The 15,260-nt window shown below is 45.8% G+C and overlaps 1 protein-coding gene across 14 annotated transcripts in view; it reads left to right on the top strand.

Annotated features, from left to right (window-relative positions):
• The first annotated feature begins 2,131 nt into the window (after window positions 1–2,131).
• The window catches only part of PARD3 (par-3 family cell polarity regulator), a 457,959-nt gene continuing 444,830 nt past the window's right edge, over window positions 2,132–15,260 (top strand). For all 14 annotated transcript variants that reach the window (XM_082046280.1, XM_082046281.1, XM_082046292.1 and 11 more), the window contains exon 1: window positions 2,132–2,540. In XM_082046280.1, the coding sequence (XP_081902406.1) occupies window positions 2,421–2,540 (120 nt within the window). In that variant the 5' untranslated portion in view covers window positions 2,132–2,420. The remainder of the gene's footprint in view (window positions 2,541–15,260) is intronic.

The raw sequence follows: 15,260 nt of genomic DNA, 5'->3' as shown, positions 1-15,260 counted from the left end.
TGTTTTTTTTTTTTTTTTTTTTTTCCAGGAGACTGTTAGCACAGCTGGGAAAATTGCCAAGAAACTTGCTGAAGACAGTAAGGGCAGGAATTAAATCGCAGGAAAACATGAAAAACCTGTAGCAGTGTCTGAACAGTGAAATAATTACCGTCAGCCAGCAGCTGTATCTAATAATAAGTTTTAAAGCAGTGCGGTAAAGTTCTTGATATGCAACATTGTGTTTCAGCAAATAAATGCAAATGATAACTGAAATATAGTGTTCCACATTACAAAGTCTATGTACCTAAATTGCTTATTAAAGATAGTTTTGGAAGATTCTCTATTGACTCCACATTCTTACAGCTGTTTTTGCAAGTTTCTTAGGTGATGTCTATTAAACCAATGATTTATATCTCTTGCATCCTCTTGATATGTTCCCAGCAGCTCTTATGATCACGTAGAAAGTACAGAAACAGCAGGTTAATGGAAATTTTCAACATTTTCCAACAATAAATTTGATGAGCTACAACCATAAAAATGCAGAGTGTGCACAGTTGTCTCAGTTATGGGCTGTAAACTGTTTACTCCAGTTTTATTTTATTTCTACCTTTCTGAACTCCTGAACGCTGCCTTTTATTCCACACAAGTGAACACTGGGGATATGATAAAATATTATGAGATGGCAGGTGTGCTCATTTCCCACTTTAAGACAGATGTACTGTTTCTCATATATAGAATTCAGATCCTCATTTATATTATTAGTTTAGATAACTCAGGCAGGTAATGGTAATAAAATTAACATCTAAGTTTAGAATTATGTGTAGGCCAACGGGTGGATTTTTTCATCTTTGACACTGTGAGTGTCCCAAAGCTTTCCAAAACTACAATTAGTGGAAACAATTCTATTAATTTCAGTCAAGTTGGACCAGATACCCATGGGGCCAAACTAATATAATCTTACTGCTCCATTTTCTTCACTGGAAACTACAATGCAAAGGGCAAGGGATGCCATTCTCTGCCTTACCCTTGACTTAACTGGGCAACAATTTCTCCTTTGATGTTTTACGAGTATCATTAATGCCGTTCCTTTGCTGTGCACCTACTAAACCAGAGATAGCTTTGCTATTTGTACCAGGTCTGAAGTTCTTAAATTTACTAATACTATTGTTATGGGAACAAGAGTGGACTGCCAGCTGAGACAGCTGTGCTGATGTGTCCTGTGCAGTAGTAGGATGTTGATGTCATGTGCTACAAAGCTTACTTGCATTTCATGTCTCCAGTACCGTGTATAATCTCAGGGGAAGAAAAAAAAGGCGCTTTTTTTCCCCCCCCCTGCCTTCCTGTCCTCCAAGCTCTACCTTCACTTTGCAATTTATTGGAACTGTATCACCATTTCAACCCAAAAGAAATATGTTGTCAGGCCACACTGAACATCCAGTGAACTGTGCAACTCCATTGTCCTCAGTGAAATCCATGAAAAAATGCGTGTGATATCTCTAAAACCTTTTGACTTCTGATGGCTTTGAGTAGGAGATGGCTCAGCAGTTCCATTGATGCTGATGTTACCAGCGATGCACCAGTTTTTGCTCTGTCTTGTTTCTGTTGTGTTAACTGACACCCAAAGGACCTGATTTTGTCTGGGTACAGTGGCCCTTCCCAAACACCGGGAGGGACAGCAGAAAGCAGCTGTTTCCAACAGCGCAGGTCGTCCCCGGTTCAGTGTCTTGCTTTCCTCCTCCTCACGTTCCCGAGGCGGAGCGGCAGCAGGCAGCGCCCCGAGAAGGAGCAGCCAGCGGTGCCCGTCCATTCCCCGAGTGCACCGACCGGGGGCAAGGGCCGAGGATTTGGCGGGGCTGCTTCTGCCGGTTCGGCGGCGGGTCCGTAGCCGGGGGACCCGGTCGGGCAGAGCGCGGCGGAGGCCGCCGCACTCCCTGGAGCTCGGTCCGGGCATCCCCTCGCTCCGCTCCGACCGAGCCTCCGGCGGGTCGCGCTGCCGCCGGGTGCTGAGCCCCGGCCGCCGGGCCCGCTCCGCAGCAGGGACCGTGCGCTCCCCCTGCCCCGTCCGCGCTGCCCCCGCCCCGCTGCACCGCCCCGCGCCTCCGGAGCGGGACGCAGCGCCGCCACCGCCCCGCCCGCCGCCGTTGCGCGCCGGGGCAGGCGCCGAGCAGGTGGCCGCAGGCAGCGGCGCGGCATGTGAGCGGCCCCCGGATCGCCGCTCGGCCGCGCTCCCCCGGGAAGGCAGCACCGGTCCCCCTGCCCTGCCCTCCCCCTCGCCGGGCCGGCCGCGGAGGCAGGGCGCCCGCAGCGGCAGCCCGGTGGCGGCCGGGGGCTGAGCGCCGCGCCCCGCCGGGGGGCGGCCGTGGCGGAGGGCGGAGAGGAGGAGGAGGAGGAGGAAGGCTGCGCGGGGCCGGAGGGACGCGAGAGCCCCCCAGCCGCCCAGGATGAAAGTCACCGTGTGCTTCGGGAGGACGCGGGTGGTCGTGCCCTGCGGGGACGGGAACATGAAAGTTTTCAGCCTGATCCAGCAAGCGGTGACCCGGTACAAGAAGGCGATCGCCAAGGTAAGGGGCGCGGGGAGCGGCGCCCGCGATCAATATGGCGCTTCCCGGAGCGGGGAGGGAAGCGAGGGGGAAAGTCCGGGCTGCCCCGCAGCGGCACTGGGAGCGGGGCCGGGGGCGACCGGCGGCAGCAGAGCCCGAACCCTCCGGGGAGCGTGTGCCCGGTGCCGCCGAGGGGAGCCCGGGGCGGGGCGGCCCCTCCGCGGCAGCCAGCGCGGCCCCAGCGCGGCCCCAGCGCGGCTCCCCGCGGCCGGGGGCGCCTGGCGGGCCTCGGCCCTTTGTTCGCTGATGTCTGGCGGGGAGGTGGCGGCCCCCGGGGGTGTCGGTGCGGGGAGCGCCCGAGCCTGTCCGGGAAAGGGGCGCGGGGGCTGGCGGTGCCGGGTCTGCCCCGGGGCGGGCGGTGGGGCCGAGGCGCCGCGGGCCGGGCGGGAGTCGCCGCGGAGGGCTGGAAATCCATCCCCAGGCTTCCCGGCCCTCCAGGCCCGGCGGGGAGGGCGGTGAGAAGGGACCCCGCCGCAGGGGCGCCCCGCGGGCCGCCCCCACCTCACCGGACCCGGGTCCGCGGGGCCCCAAAGCGGCACGGCCGCCCGCGCAGCCTCCGCGCCTGCTCCGCTCCCGGCGGGCTGCGGGGAAAGGCTCCGCCTGGGCGTGAGGCGCCCGCGGTGCCCCGGGGCGCAGGGATCGCAGCCCGGCCCGCGGCGGGGCCGATCCCGAGTGCCGCCTGCGCCGGCCTCCCGCACCCCCATGTTGAAATGCCTGGCTGTGGGTGTGCAGGCAGTTGCACACTCGGCTTTCCTTCCATAGGCGACTTGTTGGGCTTTGTTTTTTTTTCTTTCCCTTTTTTTTTTTTGGTTTTTGTTTTTTTTCCTTTTTTCCTCTCTACTTTCTTGTTGCTGCAAACTTCTCTTTAATCAAGTGGTTTGTTGGGATACTATGACCATCGTTGGCCGAGAACTTGAGCAGCGCTTTTCCTCTTTGCACTGCCTGATCCATCCAAGCGGCTGAGTGTGCTTTTTCCCCTTAGCCCTTCTGACATGCTGTACGTTTCTGAACCTGGAAGTTTTGTTTTGGCAAATGCTGACTCCCAGGCGCTCTGAAACCTGCGATGGAAGGAATAGTGTGAGCAGTGTATTGATTAGTTTGAAGTGATTCCCAAGAAAATTTTTAGATCACTTTTCTCACAGTTCCAGTTGCTGGGAGGAGAAAAGTAGCTGAGGTTCACACTAGCTCCCTACCTGATTCTTGAACAATACGGTTTTGGAGAGGACAAATGCATTCTTTCTGTATTTTTATTATTCCTCTTGTAACACAGTTGTGATTCTGGCTGGAAAAAGAGTAAAACGATTCACTAAGATACAGCTGCATACCAGCTGTTATTTATATACTGCCATTAAGGTGCATTGCAATCTACCGGCACGTAGGAGACTGTGGCCAGGAGTACCTGTCTGGTTAAGGTAAAGCAGCGGACAGTAAGTGTGTCCCTTGGGGGAAGCACTGAATACCTCATCGGGCCACTCGGATGAGAAGCGTTTGCAGAATTTGTTCATCAGAGTTACAACATTGCTAAAATTAATTATTTTGATGTGTTGTGTTCCAGAACTATTACCCGGAGTAACTCGTGTGGCTCTGGGCTGCATCCTGGTTTCCAGCTGTTAAATTGCGTTAAGGGGTGGCAATTACATTCTGCAGCATGATGCTAAGCCTGGAAATGATTGCAATAGTGAGCACAGGAGAAACAGGCCCTGGTCACCAGGAAAACGTTACATGATTGCAAGTGGTGTGGACTTGTACAGGAGAGAAGTGGAAACATAAAAAATCAAAATGTAACTCTTCTTGAAGTTTACCAAAAAGTTTGCAGAGGTGCAGCCAGACTTTGTCCCCTAGTCACCAAAACTCGTGATCCTGGGTTTGACACAGTGGTTTTATTTATTAGTATTTACATGGTGGTTATGCTATATGTCACTGGTACAGACTTGAGGTAGCCGTAATTACTGAGATTGTTTCTATTATATGGAAATACTGTGGTCAAAAACACAGTAGCAGAGTCCATGGGCTTTCTCTGAGTGTTTTATGTAGTCACTGTCAAATCTTACTTGTAACTTACATTTGCTGAAGATTTTCTGTGGTAAGGAGGTAGATCCTCAGTGTCTCTAAATAATTGCATAATGCCGTTTGCTGTGCTAGCTATAAAGTAACATCATAATTTTATGGATTCAGTGACAAAACTTCATTGATGACTTTTTATAGCTGTTAGTTTTTTGTTTGGTTGGTTTTTTGTTTGTTTGTTTGTTTTCTTTCTCTATGGTAGTGGAGCAAATCTTCACTTCAGAAAGAGACAAGAGAGGGGATGAAATAACTCCTGAACAGAGGGGATGAAAGTATGTGTGCACAAATGAACGTACGACCTGGCAGCTGGTATTAAGCTGACACAGAAATCACCACCACTGTGCTGTTACAGAAAATAAAAATCTGATTATTCAAATATTTGAATTAAGTTTATGGTTTTCATACTTACAGAAAAAACAGCATTTCTCATCCTGAAAAAATGTGTATCTGCTGTATGCAGCAGTTCCTCCAAGACAAGCAGCCCCTGAGGATGGAGTTATCAGCCCTTCTCAGATTGCTTCCCGCTTTGTCATGGTTTCCAGGTTGTGATTAGCAGTAAGTCATCTGCAGGGTGAGCACTTCTGACGTACCTGTGCAATCGTGGCGATGCCAGCCTGGCATCACGCCTGCAGAGTGCCAGGAGTGAGTAACTTCAAAATCTGACGTCAGCTTGGATCTTTCTGACCTGGTATTATTTAGCTTGAATAGACATGGCGAAAATGAAAAAAATACTTACAGGCAATAATCAAGATAACAGTCAAGTTCTCTTCTCTGTAAAATTTTAAGACTTAAAAAGCATATGGATAACACGCTTAGTTGTGGCACTTATTCCTGGATGCAATTGCCTTTGCTTAGTTTTCTTAAATCTCGAAAAATTCATCATGGGTTAACACTGCTGTCAATACTGACTCTTTAACTGTGGAGTAAGTTATTCATATGACAGGCTGTGCTTGAAGATTGGTCTGTGCAGTGTGTATAGGAAGTATTTCTGTTCCTTTGCCTTTATTCCAAAAGAAGCTTTATGTTTCAAATGTGATCCATTTTTCTGCAAGTTGTGTATGTGGTGAATGAACAAGTAAATGATAAGGGATGTTTGAAAAGTTCACCTTGTCCAGGGCAACTGGAGTCAGCAAAAATTGATCATGCTTATGGAGGCCTTGTTTGCACAGTGGCATGTTGGTGAGGTTCTGTTTGTGTGGCTGGACTGGCGCAGCCTCCTGCACAATTTTTGAGTGAGTATTAAACGAGTGTGTTTGGGACTGGGGGCAACAGGCCTGTGAAATGGTAGATCCATTTCCAAACACCGTTGGTCAGGGGCTGTGCTGGTTTTGCATTCATGTTGTTCTGCTCATGGCTTCCTAGAAATTCAGTGATTAAAAAAATGCTGTCAAGAAGGTAAGAGGGGTTTTGGGGGGAGAAAGTCACAGCCACACCTCACTGGCCTAACGTTAGTGGCAAGAGATGGGGGGCTGCCCCCAAAGTTGAGATGAAAGGGGCAGTTGAGATGAAATGTGTTTATCAAATGGTTGACTATAACCTAGTGTTAAAATGTGGAAAACTTTCATAAAAATGGTGTACCAAGTAACCCTTTATCAAAAAGAAGTAATTGTACATCTTGTACCTTTGGTTTGATCTGGTTGTAGCTGGAGACTTTCTGACTTTTTTTGTTGATTTTTGATTGTCACTATCATCTCTGTGTGCTTGGTTTTTTTTTGGGATATCACAAGCATTTCACCTTTTCTTTTCCTTGCAAATATAAATCAGCTTGCTTAGGCAATGGGTAGGTATAATACTTTTCTAATTGTTGGTGTTACTGTGTTGTCTTTGAGTGATGTAAACAAGAATATGAAATACGAAAGCACAGGTTTACAAGAGTTGTTCAGTCTCATGTTTAATCCCTACAGGGATTGTTCGGTCTCTATGATAGTTCAATCTGATGTCCTGTGTATATCACAAGCTTGTAATGATCTACCTAGACCTTGTATATAACCCTGGTTTTCTAGTTAAAATAAGAAAATTAACAGTTTTCCTGATTGATAAAAAAGATTTTAGGAGGACTCTTTCGAGACACCTCTCCCCTCCCCCTCACCAAAAGTTGTGGGAGATGAAGTGTTCGGAGGTTTGTGATGTTGGATGGGACAATGCTTGAATTGTTCATTTAAAAGCTGCGATATGTTAATATTTGTGAAAAGAAAATGTAATCTGCTCTTTGATAGCATTTGAAGGCAGTTGCTGATAAGACACCAGAACTCAAGGAAAGTTGGCTGTGTAAGCAAAGGTAACAGGTGTCAAATGACCATATTCTCTCTTAATTTGTACATAGGAAGCATAGGCCACCCAGAGCTTAAAGCTCCAGCACTTCGGTAGGTCTGATATTATCAGCAGGGAAGTGTGAGTGGGGAAGGCTGTAGTCTCAGGGAATGTGTGAAGTGCTTGTTTTGTTTTGTTTTGTTTTTTCCCCCTGTTTTTTATATTTTCTTGGTGCCAGCTCACTGTAACATCTCAAATTATTTGCTTAAAAACCAGCTCCTAAACAGCAGGTTGTCTTCCAGGTGCACAGTGGTGATTTGATGCTTTTTATGTCCTGCAGAGCAAACAGTTTCGCAGTTGCTCATGAGTGTGTCATTGAAGCATTGATTATAGGTTCTAATACACAGGAGAGGGTCAGTATGAAGATCTGCCAGTTCTGTATTGGCCTTTGCGCATCCCCTGCTCAAGCCTGGCTGCTGGGTTTTGGGTGCAGGCTTATCTGGTTCATCCATAGTGCCCAGGCAGAGATCCCTTCAGAATCATAATGAAAATACTCATGGGCAATGGTGGTTCAATTTAGCATAAAGAACATGATTGTATTTTATTTAGTATTAGATTTATTTTGATATCTACCTAGATCTTGAGGCTGTTTAAAGTAGAAAGAAGTCTTATAGGCTGTTTTCAGAATGTGTAGGAACCTTTTCTACTCCAAAAAGGAGCCATAAACCCAAAAAATCCTTCTCACCCCTGCTACTCAGTTGACCGTCAGTTTACCTGTAGCTGACACTATCAGGATGAAGTCTCGGGGCTCTGTATTTAGTATTGGCTGGATAGTACTTCAATGATTTACCCGAGGTCAGCCAGGAGAGCCAGATTCCCTGGGGCTGCAGGTGCTTTTCTCAAGCGGCTCTTGGCCTCTTTGCTGATGTTGAGCTCCCAACAGCGGCAGTGAAACCCAACTGACTGGCAACGTCCCTCTGCTGCAGCTTAGGGCACGCTAAGAGCAGCAGTGGAGAGCTGCTAATTTAAGGAAGAAAAGTACTGAAATGGGTCACAGTTGCTCTGTATTTAGAAAGCTGTTGTGTGATCCTGCAGGTTTGGGAGTTGATGGTGGAAACGCAAGCCTACGTCTTGCATATAGCGATTTAATTCCCACCACTCATTAGTGAAAACTTCCTTTTAACCACTTCTTGCCAACTCCCTCTGTTTTCAGCCGAATGAGGGTTTTCCTGTTGTTCTCCTCATCTGTGAGCACGGGGGACTCTCATGTGTTGCACAAGAAGTTGCAGGGTGAGGGTAGGAACACACCTTCAGATCGAGTGTGGTGGTGGTGGCCATGGAGGTCCCTTGCACGGGGACCTTGCTGCACAGCAGTGCTGTGCTCGAGGGGACCTGCGGCTGCTCAGCTGCCCGAGCGGGGCCGCACCCCGGGCAGGGTTTTGCCACAGCCCCTCGCCGCCAGGCCTCACCTGTGCTCCGCCACATGTGGTACAGAGGAGGAGGGTTGTCTTTGGGGGTCCTGGGTGCTGTGCTGGGGCTGTACCCCTGCTCTGTGAGCAAACAGGGTAAATGATTTTCGAATTATCCAACTCTAATGAGGAGAAAGACTGAATTCTGTACTGCTCATTAAGAGGGGCACAAGGAGTGGACAGTATGCAAGTCCTTCAGCTTCGAAGATGTTTTCAGTACAGGTATGGTGGTGCTGCCGTGGCTGGCTGATGTGTGCGGTACCAATCTTTAGCTGGGTGGGGTACATCATGGCTTTCGGTTGGGCTTTATGTGGTTTCTCAGTATTTCAGCGTTACTCAGCTGTGATGGAGGTGAAGTGTGTGTTTGTGGAAGAGTGGCTTGAGAGTGATTTCCCTGTGAGCAAACACGGTGCTCCGCTGCTATGAGCAATTCCTGGAGCTCTGAGGGGATGACCGCGGAGGAGCATCAGAACAGGTCCTGGAGGCAATTTGGGGTTTAGGGAGGTGCCAGCCTCTCTTCTCCTGGGCAACAGCCTTCCACCAGTGGAAAACCATCTGATTCTCATAGCTTTTTACACTGTAACTTTGGTTATAATGGTCGCAGATGTTCTAGTTCTGCTATAAAAACACCACTGGAAGTAACACTTTCTCAGTTGTACCAGGCTATGACATCTTTTGGCTGTGGCACATTTAATCTGGTAAAATAAGATGGAGTAAATGGGGGAGAAACGCTGGTGATGTTAGTTATACAGAATACAGTTCATGTAGCTTTAAATCAATTTCCTGGTTCTTCAAAGGAAAACAAGCCTTTTCATCCAAATATAACTTGAATGGATAAAACATGCAACAATGCTGAACCAATGCTTATGTATATTGAAAATAAAGTGGAATTCTTCTAACATTAATCCACAGTATAGCACAGATGTTCTCACTCAGAAATATTTTGTGATCAGAAAGAAAATAGAAAGTGGAGCAAAAAATATTAAAAAATTCTGCAAGATACTTTAGGGCATCTGTGCTTTATTTTTTTTTCCTCCTTTTTAATATACATTATGTATTTTTCTTGTTTCTTTGAGGTCATTTTACTGTAGTGCTCAGCAAGTCTGGTAGTGGAAGACAGATAAAAAAAGGCAAAAAACCCAAACTGCCTTTGAGCTAAATTACATAATCTGGTGGTGCTGTTTTATTAAAAAAAAAAGAAAGAAAAAAGACTACAGCAGCACAGATGAATAAAATATTTGTCAAAAAGACTACTATTACTAGTGAAAGAGAAATAAACCAAATTCTAAATTAAGGTAAAAAAGAATTTTAAACTAAGTGTGAACATTAAGGCTTTTTTTGTTTTTTAGACAATCACACTAATTTCACTTGTTACCATGCTTTAGGAGTGTCGGATTTTTCGTACTGGTAGCATTAGTTATTTTCTCAAATTGGTTTGAGTTACTTGTAAAGTCAGAAATAATTTTAATAATAATTTTGTTTCAGTATTTGCTGTTTGTTCTTTTTTAATCAGGTAGCAGGTACACGAGGGTAACTTAACTTCCTACTTTAGTTTCTTATTATAAAGTGATACAAATGCAGTGACCTATTTAGTCCCAAACAGAAGGAGAACTGTATCCCTACTGGAATCTCCTGGACCGGGTCCTGTGTGCTGTGTCTCAGGACCGGGGTCTCCAATGGAGGGGCAGAGTAATCAGGGCCAAGTGTGTTTCTGTGCGGGGGGCTGTAGCACTTGCTGCCCAGGAGCAGAGATGAGCATCCCATGGAGCTGGGTCCTGGGATGCTGCTGTGGTCCTGCCAGGCACCTCATGCTGGTGCTGGAGCTCTGGCACTGGAGCAGTTGGCTGGTGTCACCTCCTGGATCGCCGTGTCTCCAGCTCTGAGAATGGGTCTGGAGCACAAGTGTGATGAGGAGCAGCTCAGGGAACTGGGGCTGTTCAGCCTGCAGAAAAGGAGGCTGAGGGGAGACCTTATCACTGTCTACAGCTACCTGAAAGGAGGTTGTAGCATGGAGGGGGTTGGTCTCTGCTCCCAAGTAGCAAGTGATAGGACAAGAGGAAATGACCTCAGGTTGTGCCAGGGGAGGTTCAGATTGGATATTGGGAAAAAATTCTTCACGGAAAGGGTTGTCAGGCATTGGAACAGGCTGCCCAGGGAAGTGGTGGAGTCACCATCCCTGGAGGTGTTTAAAAGGTGTATAGACAATGTTCTTAGGGACATGGTTTAGTGCTAGTGTTAGGTTATGGTTGGACTCGATCCTGAGGGTCTCTTCCAACTGAAATGATTGTAATGTATGATTCTGTGACTTTTCTGGTAACAGAGGCAGGGCTAGCGGAAGGGAAGTGACTGCGGGGAGAAGGATGGTGTTCTGTAGGGCAGGAAAAAAGGATGGGCTGGCCTTGGGGACTGGCAAAAGGAAATGCTTTTGGGGCGAGGATGAATGGATGTAACTCCTGGTGCTGTTTCTTTCACGTGAGAGGGAAACAGGAGTTTGCATGGAAGCAAGACAGTAATGAAGTAAATTAAGTACTTACAAATATAAAGAGCTGAAGATGAGAAGAAACTGGTTAACTTAGTGCCCTGGAGGTAAGTGGTCAATTTAAGAGGAGGATGAAAAATTGACTTCAGTGGCACAACAAATGTCACCCAAAAGGCTTTCTTTTTAAAAAGAAACCTGTGGAATTTATTATAGAAAGCTTCCCTTTTTGGGCAATAAGCTTAGTGAAAGTAGTGAATGGCTGAGTTTGAAGGGAAAATAGACACTATTTTGGAACAGCAATGTCACATTTTTGGACATACTTTCCACATTCTCTCATGCTCAGGCTGCTGCTGATGCAGCAAGTTTTTGAATCCTCTGCAGGAGGAGCGAGCTGGTACATCGTTAGCAGTTTTCTTTTTAAGCAGCCACGTTTGTAGGATTTTTGTTCTGGAAATGCTTGTCTTTACAGACTCAGAATGGCAATTTAAAATGTTTTGGGTGTTCTTGTTGTATTTACTAATAGGATAAAAATAAGTTATGTGGGGATAAAATGCTTTAAATGGAGATAGGACTTTTGGGAGTGCCTGTGTGTTTGTGTGTGCATTCGCTTGGGTGTTTTCATTTGTTTGAAGAAATGTAGCCACGCTTACTAAATGAAAAAGTAGTTTCAACTTACTCCATCTTTTTTGCATGTGCTTTCAGAGTTGTTGAGTTACTCTATCTTCCCCTTAGGCAAAGGCCACATAATGTTCTTTTCTTCTCTATTAAATGTCAGAAGCAATATCCTACTTGTGAGAAAATTGCAGAGATACACCTCTTTGTACATATAATGAGAAGAATGACTTTGTTCCAGGTTTCTGGACTCCTTCTGAACAGGAAGGAGCAGAATTTTATGGAAAAATTACTTCTAGGGATGCTGGAGTGTTTCTGAGACCAAATAGCCTGAAAGTTTTGTTGCTCTATCAACTTAAATGACAGTTAAAAAAAAAAAAATTACCTTGGAAGCTTCAGAACTCTTAGATTCTTCAATAAACCGCTAAGTGGAATAACAAGGCTTGATTTAATTTGGTCTCTCCAAGAACCTGTTGTACCGAACGTTATTTGCATTTTTTTAAGTGCGCATTTGTTTGCGCTGTCAGTTTTCCCCTTTGCCTTCCTGTGAAGACTGCTTGCCCGCAGCTGCGAGCGCTGGGAAGGCAGCCAGCTACCAAGTACCAAAAGAAGAAGAATTTAGGTGGCCGGTCTGCGGCGGCCAGCAGTTCCTGGTGAATGAGCCTCTGGATTCGGTGTTGCGTGCAGCCTGTGAAGATGAAGACAGAAGGGATTTTACCAGCCTTGAATTTGGCTCTGTCTTTTGGCAGTACCAGGCTGCTGGAGGACTGCTAGCTTGAAGTGTTGGGCTTTGCTGAAAGTTAAAAAATACTGTGCAGTATTTAGCCAGTTGGAGAGTGGTGATCTCCACACATCTCGCTTGTTGTGCTATATGTTTCTGCCTTGTGTTATAGAGAGGTGGGCGCTGGTAAGAAGAGTAAAGGCGCTGCTTTCTGAGGGAGACGAGGGGGACCCGGCTGTGGCCGTGCCAGGCTGAGGTGTCCACGTCCCCAGGGCTCCTGGCCGGTGTGTGCCAGGGGGCTCAGTGTGGGGGCGGCTGCTCTGGCTCAGATCAAGGTGAGGTTGTGTCCAAGTTAATTGTTTATTACTGACGAAGATGCTGCTTCTGTTGCTGCACTGTAAGTCCAAGACAGCTGGGGACAGGGGAGAGGAAAACCGCCCGCGCAGGAGGCTGCTCTGCTGTCCTCACCCAGTCAAACCGACCTGTTGTCTGGGCATGGTGTAGGTTCAGAGCATCATTTCCAAATTCTGTATTGAAGATTTTTTTTCTGGCATTAAGAACACTAATTTGAGAAGATGGGCTTGATGTTTTCTGCCGTCACTGACTTTCCATAACAGCAGCTTTTATTGCTTTTTCTGCTTTTCCTTCAAATGAAGAATAGCACAAATAAATGTGGTCTTTAATAATTATGGAAAGTTTGAAGTCTGAACTAAGAAACTGCGAGAAAAAGTGGAGTGGGTGAAATAAGAGCTTTTAAATTTGGAATTGTCAGCGTAGGCTCTGTGTTGTAAGAAAGGGAGTGAACATGGTTTTAAATGTCTGTAACTGTGTGTATGCTAAATGTTTGTATGTTTAAGTGCTGCTGTTTGCTTAAAGAGAAAACCTATATTTTCTAGACTTAAATAACCTGGTCTAAAAAGAAAATGTTATGCTCTGTATGTAAACCAGTGTATTTAACTTGTGGTTACATCAGGCAATGGAGTAGTCTCACCCTGTGCCCAGCAGTCACTCAAGGACATAACACTTCGGTAAACTAAAACCAGATGTTAATATGCGTGAAATGTTATCGTAATCAATGTCTTATAAATCTCTCCTTTATTAGTATAGTTGTTTGAAGTAAATTCCTGATGACCCTTTTGTTGCCTTGGTGTTACCACAAAGTAGCTATGGTCAGCTTGAAGGCCCCCTGATAAATTGAAAACTACAGATAATAAGTATCCAGTATTTTTTGGGGTTTATAAAATATTTAGCTGAAAAGGTTCCTGGTCCTTACCGTGTCTCTGTGGAGGTAACAAGTTTCCTTTGCTGGTGGAATTCCCTAGCTGTGGAACGGGAGCTAGCTTGTACCAAAAGCTAATTTGTGCTGGGTTAAATATTCTTTTGATATTTGAATACGAAGTAATTAGCTTGGATGTACTGCTGTTTACCTTTTAGGATTTGGAGAAGTTTAAACAAGCTGCTGAAGGGAACTGTGTCATAAATCTACTTCTGAAATATTTTTTGAGGATCGTATATTTCAGGCTGAGACTAAATCTGCTGTTTGTGGTGTTATTTTTCTGGTGGCCAGTGACTGGTGGGAGAAGCGCGAGGCTCAGTGGGGAGGGAAAGGTTTGGGCAGTGGTTTGGTGTCTTCCTGCAGGCTCGTCACTGTTTACTGCAGGGCGACAATACACTGTGGGTTCTATGCAGTGATCAGATAGACCCATGTGGGAATCCCCGTTCTGAAAACGCTCTCAAGGTGGCTGTGTAATTGCTTACACATGGATGCTAATCTTTTGATTAAAAAAAAAAAATAATTAGTTCAATATTTACTGTAGCCATCTGCTGTACTTGAACCCAATTATTTAGGAAATGGTCTATTTTGTTCTAAATTACTTTAGTTTCATAATTCAGCACTTCCTTGAACAAAATAAAAAAGGGGATTTTTTTTTCCTTTGTTTTATGTGAAAGTTATTAAACTATTTTGAGTCTGTAAATCATAACAGCTGATTTTGTAGAATGTGTGTCCTGTTTTATGGGTGGTCTGTGTTTCCCCTTATTAGACCATATGTTGTGTCTGTGATTAGACAATGTGTAAAGACTGCTGTAACTCTGGTTGCCTTCACAAGTTGCTTCTGGTTTAGTGTGCCGGTGTCTTGTTGCCTTCTGAAAGGCTTTGTTTCCAAAAGCTGGGGATGCCAAAGACATTGTGAATAGAGATCCATTTAAAGACACAATGAGTACACATTTTTTCTTGATCACTTTTGGAGATTAAAGTTGTGTGTGGTATTGAAATAAAAAAAAATAGTTTTTCTATAATTAATGTTTTAGAAGGACGCTGTTTTTCATTGAGAATTTTTCTGCAGCTTTTTCAAAAAGTATGTTGTTCCTTTCTGAACTCAAGTGTGGAGTGTAACAATTCACTTTGTGTTTTGTGTTATTCTGCAGTGTAAGCTACAAGCTGAGATAAGGAGATAAGGAGCAGGGATCTGAGATTGGTTTTTAATAAACAGCCCTTTGCAGCCTGCCTTTCACCTGAAGCACTACTCAGAAAGCCACCTTCGGTGAAGACCACATGGCTTTGGACTTGTAAACTATGCCTAAATGCAATAAATAGGAGGGTCTGCTCTTTGCAATTGCAGATTGTGGCTTTCTCAGCATCAGCAGCAAATGGGAGTCATCCCAGTGCTGCTCACCTGCTTGCCCTGCAGCACCTGGGGAGCTGTGAAACCAAACACTGACCTCCAAGATGCTGAGATTTATCTATTTTAACTTTGTAGGTCCCCTTTCCCTCCCTCTGAATAAGTAGGCCTACAAATCCAACATGACATGTAAAAGCAAAGTTGTGGAGTCCTCCCCCACAGCTCTTGCATCTTTATAAATAGTTTGTTCTGCAGACCGGATCGTCACACCTGCTACCAGCCTCCTCCAGAGCGCAGACTGCAGCCTTGCAGTGAAGTGCTCCTGTCATCTGTTGGTGATACACCAGCAGCAGGACAGGCTTTTAGCTTCGATCAGTTCTGCTGCTTTGGGAATGTTGTTAAATTGAGAAGGGAGAAGCAAAATATCAGAGTAACTGTGAAATAAATGTAAATATGCAGAAGGAA

Source organism: Streptopelia decaocto (assembly GCF_964273445.1).
Source record: "Streptopelia decaocto genome assembly, chromosome: 2".
NCBI lineage: Eukaryota > Metazoa > Chordata > Aves > Columbiformes > Columbidae > Streptopelia > Streptopelia decaocto.
Note: the sequence above shows the minus strand (reverse complement) of the source record. Positions and strands in the feature narration are given on the sequence as shown.